Source organism: Carica papaya, chromosome 8 (assembly GCF_054855325.1).
Source record: "Carica papaya isolate Zhongbai chromosome 8, ASM5485532v1, whole genome shotgun sequence".
Taxonomy (NCBI): domain Eukaryota; kingdom Viridiplantae; phylum Streptophyta; class Magnoliopsida; order Brassicales; family Caricaceae; genus Carica; species Carica papaya.
Genome location: NC_142316.1, coordinates 32,122,741 through 32,130,845, shown reverse-complemented (window position 1 = coordinate 32,130,845; position 8,105 = coordinate 32,122,741). Strand labels below are relative to the sequence as shown.

The window sequence follows — 8,105 nt, the reverse complement described above, 5'->3', positions numbered from 1 at the left end:
AATTTCAAAATAAAAGATTATAATAGCACGTGACAACAATAATAATTCATAGTACTAAAAAAATTATTTTAGGATTAATTAGGAATTCATAGTACTAATTTGGAGAAGTTACTCAATCGGAAAGAAAACAAAATAAATAATAAACATTGAAATTAAATAATTGATTATATAATCTGAATTATTTATTTTTAACACTTACATAATATTTTTTTATAAAAAAAAAAAATTAAATGGTTTACTTAGAATTATGCTAAATATTTAAAAACTTAATTATAATTTAACAAAAATTTATAATAACACGAGATATATCCATAAAAATAAATTTGTAATTTTTTTTTTAATTTTGTTGCTTTGAATATAATTAAAGTGTTAATGTAAATAAAATATCGATTATCTTTACGTGCTCCAATGAACAATCTCACTAATTCAACATACTTTACATAAGAAGTGATTACGAGTTCAATTTAATTAAAATTACTAATTACTTAAAATACACTAAATTAACTTGGTAGAACTATCAAATCATTCCGTACCCTTTTTATAGTTACTAAAATAAAGCATACCCTTAAAATATAAAATTTTTTTTAATTAAAAAATTCCACAAATATAGAAAAGGATGGAAGATCATAATTAATTAATTAAATTAATTAGTTTTTAGCACAAAAAAAGGGTATCATTATTAAGTCACATGTTTTCTTTTCTTTTTATTTAAAAATGATTATGATTTAATTTTACGGATTAACATTAAACATTTAATTAATTTTAAAAACATATATTTTTTTTTATATCATCATGATATAAAAAATTTTAATAATAAAATATTGTCAACAAATATCGGATCTAAATAATTACAAAAAAGAAAAAAATATAATTTTTTTTTTCCTTATTAAACATAGATTTATAAATCCGGGACTTTTTAAGTTATAGCGTGTAAATTAAAAGGGAGGCGGTGAAAAGGCCGTCATGATTTTCTTTTTTTTATATTTTTTTTCCTTTTTAATTTCATAAATTCACGTCCATTCCAATCTCCATCTCTTTTGCAAAACCGTGGGACCCAAGATTACGAAAAGGCCGTCGTGATCACTCCACGTGTCAGGTCATACACGTGGCAGAAGAAGGGAATTTGGATATTATGCGTGAATAGGTATAGTAGTACTCCCAGCCCATAGCGTAGCCAAGTGGCCGACCTTGTGCCTACGTAGAGACGCAAAGAAGATCCAAAAGTAGCGTAAGCGCCAAACCCACCCATCCCTGTCTGTTAATCGGACGGGGAATAATCATCTTCAGCCACCACGTTAGATCTCAGCCGTTGATCCCCTCAGAATTTTCAGATTTGTTTATTATCATTGTCTCTTGGCATAGTCGTTGTTTTGTTGTTGATTTCTAAGTTGCAAGTTGTTTAGACCTCTCCCTCTGCTTTTCTTCTCTCCAAAATCTCTCTCCGTTGTCATCAAGAAGAAAATCCAACAGTTTTAAAGAAATCCATTATTGCAGATTCAGCTCTGTTAATGGTAATGCCGTTATTGATAATCTATACTCTTTTCAGTTTCTTTCTTTCTTTCTTCTTTTTTCTTTTTCTGAATCTGAAGAAAGAATAGCCGCCATTGATATTCTATCTTCTTCTTTAATGGGCTCCTGTATAAACACAGGAGACAATGCTGGTGCCGCCATGGCTGGAGCCATTGTTGACCACATCTTTCTTCACCGTCTGCCGCACGCACGGCAACGCAGCCAGGAGCGAATGCAACATGTATTGCCTGGACTGCAATGGCGACGCATTTTGTTTCTACTGTCGATCTTCTAAACACAAAGATCATCAAGTAATCCAGGTAAAGCTCTCATCTTTATCAATATATATCGATCATATATACGAGATTGATGTATAATCTGATGGGTAAATTATGAAGATACGGAGATCTTCGTATCATGATGTAGTGAGAGTTGCAGAGATTCAGAAAGTTTTGGACATAACCGGAGTTCAGACCTATGTGATAAACAGTGCGAGAGTATTGTTTCTGAACGAGCGGCCGCAGCCGAAGACCGGAAAAGGAGTGGCGCACATTTGTGAGATTTGTGGGAGGAGCTTGTTAGACCCTTTTCGTTTCTGTTCACTCGGTTGTAAGGTTAGTGTTTCTTTCACCCTTTCGTCTTCTTCATTCATATTCATCTGCACTAGCTGCTTGATGTTATTCATCATCATCATCATCATCATCATTATCCACAATTAACATATCATAATCACACATCTTATGGTCCCAAAATTCCCTAATTTCATCACATATATGTATATACATGTCATGAGTTTCATGACCCACATTCACAATCCCATCACAATCATAACAACAACCTACCATTATATGATCATCATTGTTCCAATTTACATAAATTTTATCAACATATGCCTACTATACGCTAACTGTGTATTTTTCAACGTTGTAATCCCTTTGCATATTCACAAACATCACCATTGTTATCAAGAAAGATAACCCACAACCAATGTTCTTGTTTTTCTTCCTCTTTTTCGGATTAAACAAAAAAAAAATTAAGTGGAAGGAAAAGAATATATTATTCAATCCTCTATCATTCACTTAACGATTATAATATACAGAAACAATAATGGGTTTTGCTAATTGGGTTGATTCACTACCAAAAATTAAAAAAAAAAAAAAAAGGGTAAAACTCTAGCTAAACTTAAGAGCATTATGATGAAATTATTCTTTTATCTTAAGATTACGTGTGTAACAAATTTAAAATTAATACTTATTTTAATTTTAAAAAACAGATTAGGTTATGCGAATATTCAAAATCATATCATTTTGAATTTTGTTATTACTTAATCGAACAATATATTTTAGGTAAGATTTTTATTGTAGCTTAGTTTGAAAAACTATAGAGTTATTAATAAAATTTTACTTGCATTTATTTATTTATTTTTCTTCTTGGATAAATAACTATATATCATGTTTAATGGGTATGGTGTTAAATGAACTTTAGCTTGTAGGAATAAGGAGAAAGGGGGATGCAAGATTTGTCATAGAAGGTAAGAACGAAGGAGGAATATTAGTGGGAAGGTCGAGAGATGAAGAAGACGAAGGATCGCGTGTGGGCTCACAACAAGACAACATTTACCCGCCCACGCCTCCTCCACCTCCTTCAAATGCAAGAAGAAGAAAAGGCATTCCTCACAGGGCACCCTTTGCCTCCTAATCCAATTCATTTTTCTTATTTAATTACATGAAATCCAGCAAATATACCAATTGTTTGAAGTAAAGAAAGAAGAAGAAGACCTACTCTTTTGAAGGGGGGTGCCTTTGTCCTAATCAAAAGAAAGAGTAGGGTATACCCATTGGTTGGGGTGTCCCAATTTTATAGATATTTTTTTTTTTTAAAAAGAAAAAATTGGGGGGGGGGGGAGAGGAGTAAGTAAGTTTCCTTTTTAGGTTTGGGTCCCATAACAACAATTCTCTATTGTGAATAAGCAATAATGCAGAGAGATTGGCATTTGATATATAGTTTTGCCAAGGTGTACATTATTGTGTAATTAATTATCAACATTATATTTATTATTATTTATACACACACACACACACACATATATATATAGATATTAAATAAAATAAAATAAAAGAATCCGTTTAATTGTTTTCCATAGGTCCACCTACCACATGGGCCGTTTACATAAAGGGAACAACAAGCTTTTCATTTGTTTTATTACTTTGCACATTGTTGTGACGAGGCATTAATTTCATATAATTTACCTAATGGGATTTTTTTTTGTCTTTTTAATATCTTATTGTAGTAATTTGAGAGCTTTAACCCCTTCAATTGAAATTCTTATATATATATATATAAAATAAATCATAAACCTAACTTCCATTACACGTGCCGACCCTTACGATCGAAATCAAAATATTAACTCAAACCGAGTTAATTGGTCATGTGGGTGTTTATTCTTAAGTTTTTTTCAAATTCAATTATCTTATAATTAATGATGATAATGTACGCTTACAATATAATATAATTGAATTAATGAATTTTTGTTTAATTATAAGGAGCTTTTCATGCTTTGGCATCAACCCAAATGAGCTCAAAGAAAAGTAGGTAGGTTATGATATTGATTGATGGGGGTGGGATTTCTTTTAGGAGTTCTTAGATGATCGACAGGCAGGCAATTACCAAAAACCAGGCTAGTGAACTTTGTCATTCAAAAGTGCTTTTCGATTAAGCAACTTATGTATGTATGCATGTATAGTTTAATTTTTACAGTAAGAAATTCTACAATAGCGTAGAGAGAAGTTGTTTAATAATAATAGAAAATAATGTTACTTGTCCGAATGGTTCAACTCATGAAATTTCATTCCTCGACTCGTCGTTTCGAGCGGAATCCCTACAAATTATGGAGTCCAAAATGGCTTTTTTCTTCTCAACTATAAAAAAATAATAAATAATTTAAGATTTTATTTATTTGTGAATTAAAAGTTTAAAGAGAAAAAATAATTTCCCTTTGTTAGGAGATATAAATTATGCGTATTATTATAAAATGGTCCTTTTCTTTTTTGAAAAATCACATAAATATTTTTTTTTTTTTTTGTCACATACGTGAAAATATGAAACTTCAACGAAATAATCGTAGTCACGTTAGTCTCAAGCTGCCCCGTGAATTTTACACCATAATAATTTAAAAAGATTACAATAAAATCATTGTCTATTAAAATGAATGCCGGAATTTAATTAATTATAATATAAATAAATAATGGGCTTTACTCTTAATCTCAGTCTTAATTTTGCGCTGCCTTTGTTAAAATCATAACGTTGGGCCTCGATCTATGTACCTAAACCTCAACGACGACGTTTCATATGAGATAAATTAAAATAATCTCTCGGCCCATATATTTAGAAAATATTTTTTTATCCATTTTACAACAATTATTAGGTTACAAATCAACTGAATCTTGAATGTGAATATATTATTAGAATCTGGAAGAATCTTAATTTAATTATTGGGACAAAGTCAATGATATGCTGTATCAAATGCCAACATCCAGCTGTTGAGCGCGTATACGAACGCTCCACTCTTTACCCCGCGAAGAAAATTATGAATGTGGGATCTCCTCTCTTTAGGCGCGTGGTTACACCACACCTATCTCAATCCGATCCCCAACACATTTACAAATAGAATCTGTGATTGTGGTCGAGACACACCATACAAAAGAAGAAAGCACATCCAAGCCCTGAACAGACCCATCTGAGTCTTCTTTTCTGCGAGCCATGGTGTCCAGATGTATAAGCTTCCATCCCCACCACCACCCTTTTCTGTCTTCTTTACTAATTACTCAAACCTCAAAACCCACATCTTATATTTCCAGTGAAACGCCATTTTCACCCCGTAAAACAAGCTTCAGTTTAACCCAAAACATAGCTCGGTTCAGAACTTGCACCGAAAAGAATTTCACTCCCATGGCGTTGCATCCCGCGTCCAATCAAACCCCAGAATTTGATGAATTCGACTCCGATCCGACGCTCACCAACGATGATCTTAAGCCAACATCTCCCAAAGAAAGGACGCTTTCTTGGTCGGAAATGGCAAGTCTCTGGATCGGTCTTGTTGTGGGTGTACCTTCCTATTATCTCGCCGGCAGTCTCGTGGATCTCGGCATGGCGTGGTGGCAAGGAATCGCCACGGTCGTAGCTGCCAACATGATCTTGTTGATCCCTTTAGTTCTCACGGGTCACCCTGGTACAGCATACGGCATCCCCTTCCCTGTCCTCGCTCGGTCGGCGTTTGGTATTCGCGGCGCCCATATTCCGACTCTTCTCAGAGCTCTCGTCGGTTGCGGCTGGTACGGTATTGAAACTTGGATTGGCGGTGAAGCGATTTATCTTCTCTTACCAAATTCAATAAAAAGTTCATCACTTTCTCAAACTGTTCCGTGGCTTGGCACATCGGTTCTTGAATTTAGCTGCTTTATTCTCTTCTGGGTAGCTCAGTTAACCAGTGTTTGGAAAGGCATGGAAGGAATCAGAGAGCTTGAAAAGTACTCAGCGCCAGTTCTTATGTTACTTACCGGTTGTCTTTTAACTTGGGCGTATGTCAATGCCGGTGGGTTTGGTCATATGCTGACTCTATCTTCCAAGCTTTCGTCTTCCCAATTCTGGTCACTCTTCTTCCCTTCTCTCACCGCTAATATAAGCTTCTGGGCAACTCTGGCGCTCAACATCCCAGATTTCACCCGCTATGCCAGGAGCCAGACCGATCAAATCATCGGCCAGGCCGGTCTTCCAATCTTCATGGGCGTATTTACTTTTGTCGGACTCGCAGTAACCTCATCCACTAAAGTAATTTTCGGCCAAGTGATTTCCAGTCCAATCCAACTTCTGGGTCGAATCGGAGGATTCACAACGACGATTCTCTCCATTTTCGGGATAACTCTTGCAATCATCACAACCAATATTGCAGCTAACGTCGTCGCCCCTGCTAATGCTCTCGTCAATCTAGACCCTTCAAGGTTCACTTTTAGGAAAGGAGCTTTACTAACTGCACTTGTGGGAATTGCTTTTCAGCCATGGAGACTGCTGAAATCCAGCGAGAGCTTCGTCTATACATGGCTAGTTGGCTACTCTGCGTTGCTTGGTCCAATTGGGGGAATAATTTTAGCAGACTACTATCTTGTTCGCCGCACAAAGTTAAGCCTGGTAGATTTATATTCGTCATCTCCCTACGCAGCATATTATTACTCCGGCGGCTATAATCTGGCGGCTGTGGCTGCTTTGATCGTCGGGATACTGCCGGTGATTCCAGGTTTCTTGCAGAAGGTTGGAGTTGTGTCTAAAGTTTCAGATTCATTTGTGGTGATATATAACAATGCCTGGTTTTTCAGCTTCTTCTCCGCTGGCTTTGTCTACTGGGTTTTATCGTGTTTGAGAAAAAAACAGAACAAGTGTACGCCATTGGATCCTCTTTTGCCTTCTTCTGCATAAGTTTTTTAGGCTTCTCCTTGGTTGATCCTCTCAATTAAATCTTGTATAATCGTTCTGTACAGGCTTTCCATAAATACATACATAATTATTCAAGTGATAATAATTTTTTGAACAATTAATTGTAAATTATTAGCGATGTTACAATTAAATACAAAATTATTTTAATTCCAAATTGATTCCTCAACTAAATGATTTATTAAATTATTTTATGTAAATAAATAAATCAGTTATCCATCAATTATATAAAAATATAATTAATATTTTAAAAAATTTAAATAGGACTTCTAATAATTACCAATATTATTTTAGTAATATTAAAAATATTTTTTAAATATATACTTCAACTATTTTTTTTTTTTCATAAATATTTATCATTTTTAAATCAATTAGGTATAATATTTCAGAATAATTGCGATGGGTTTAGTTTAAGACGGGCTTTAAATCGTGTTTTAATAGGCTTAAATAAACAAGGTGGACGACCTCTAAATGGGCCTCTTTTTGTTTCACATAACACTTTGACCCACTTCTCAAATTTTAATTTCTCTTTTTAACAAATAGTTTTCTAAATAATTATCTTATTATATGGATACTACAATTTAGATTACTCAACTACGACCTTCACATATGTTTTATTTTTTTTTAAAAAATTTGACATAAAATCATTAGTTTTTTAGGTTTTTTTATATATTTTTTAAAAAATAATCATTATTTATAGTAAAAGTTCAGTATATCTAATCACGGAAGCATAAGCCACATTGACATGAAAATTCAAAAAAGAATGAGCCGATCTCGCGAAGCCTCTCTATTATATTGTCTGCTCGCTCGGTTAATATAGATGTCTAGTCTCAATTTCAAAAGGGTTTTACAGTCCTTAACAATAAATCCAAAATTGAATTTGTTTAAAGATTTATCCTGAAATGTTCTCATCACTTTTTGGGCGTCCAATTTGAAGGTACTCAGTTCTTGTGCATTATGGATGTAACGACCCAGAATTTAAAAAGAAATAAATTATAAATTGAATACGGAAGCGAAATAATAGAGTAAGAGTTTATATTTTTACACAATAATTTAAAATACCTAATATGACTACGGGAATGATCGTTCTAAAAGAACAAATAAAAACTCAA

General features: G+C 33.6%; 2 protein-coding genes across 2 annotated transcripts; both read left to right on the top strand.

The window, feature by feature from the left end:
• The first annotated feature begins 1,353 nt into the window (after positions 1-1,353).
• LOC110822783 (protein RGF1 INDUCIBLE TRANSCRIPTION FACTOR 1-like) lies at positions 1,354-3,508 on the top strand. Its single transcript, XM_022052997.2, has 4 exons — positions 1,354-1,511; positions 1,650-1,829; positions 1,908-2,123; positions 2,995-3,508. Exons 1-4 carry the CDS (start codon positions 1,509-1,511, stop codon positions 3,205-3,207), a joined length of 612 nt encoding a protein of 203 aa, XP_021908689.1. The 5' UTR covers positions 1,354-1,508; the 3' UTR covers positions 3,208-3,508.
• Positions 3,509-5,100: 1,592 nt separating this feature from the next.
• On the top strand, positions 5,101-7,093 carry NCS1 (permease, cytosine/purines, uracil, thiamine, allantoin family protein). Its single transcript, XM_022052724.2, has one exon. The coding sequence runs from the start codon at positions 5,269-5,271 to the stop codon at positions 6,976-6,978; it is 1,710 nt and encodes a 569-aa protein (XP_021908416.1). The 5' UTR covers positions 5,101-5,268; the 3' UTR covers positions 6,979-7,093.
• Positions 7,094-8,105: the final 1,012 nt, after the last annotated feature.

What these genes read in the sequence shown, in the direction of transcription:
- NCS1 (XM_022052724.2), top strand. Translation starts at nt 5,269, where the DNA reads ATGGTGTCCAGATGTATAAGCTTCCATCCCCACCACCACCCTTTTCTG.
- LOC110822783 (XM_022052997.2), top strand. An exon ending in AAGATCATCAAGTAATCCAG is followed by an intron (nt 1,830 to 1,907) that starts GTAAAGCTCTCA and finishes TAAATTATGAAG; the next exon opens with ATACGGAGATCTTCGTATCA. An exon ending in TCTGTTCACTCGGTTGTAAG is followed by an intron (nt 2,124 to 2,994) that starts GTTAGTGTTTCT and finishes AATGAACTTTAG; the next exon opens with CTTGTAGGAATAAGGAGAAA.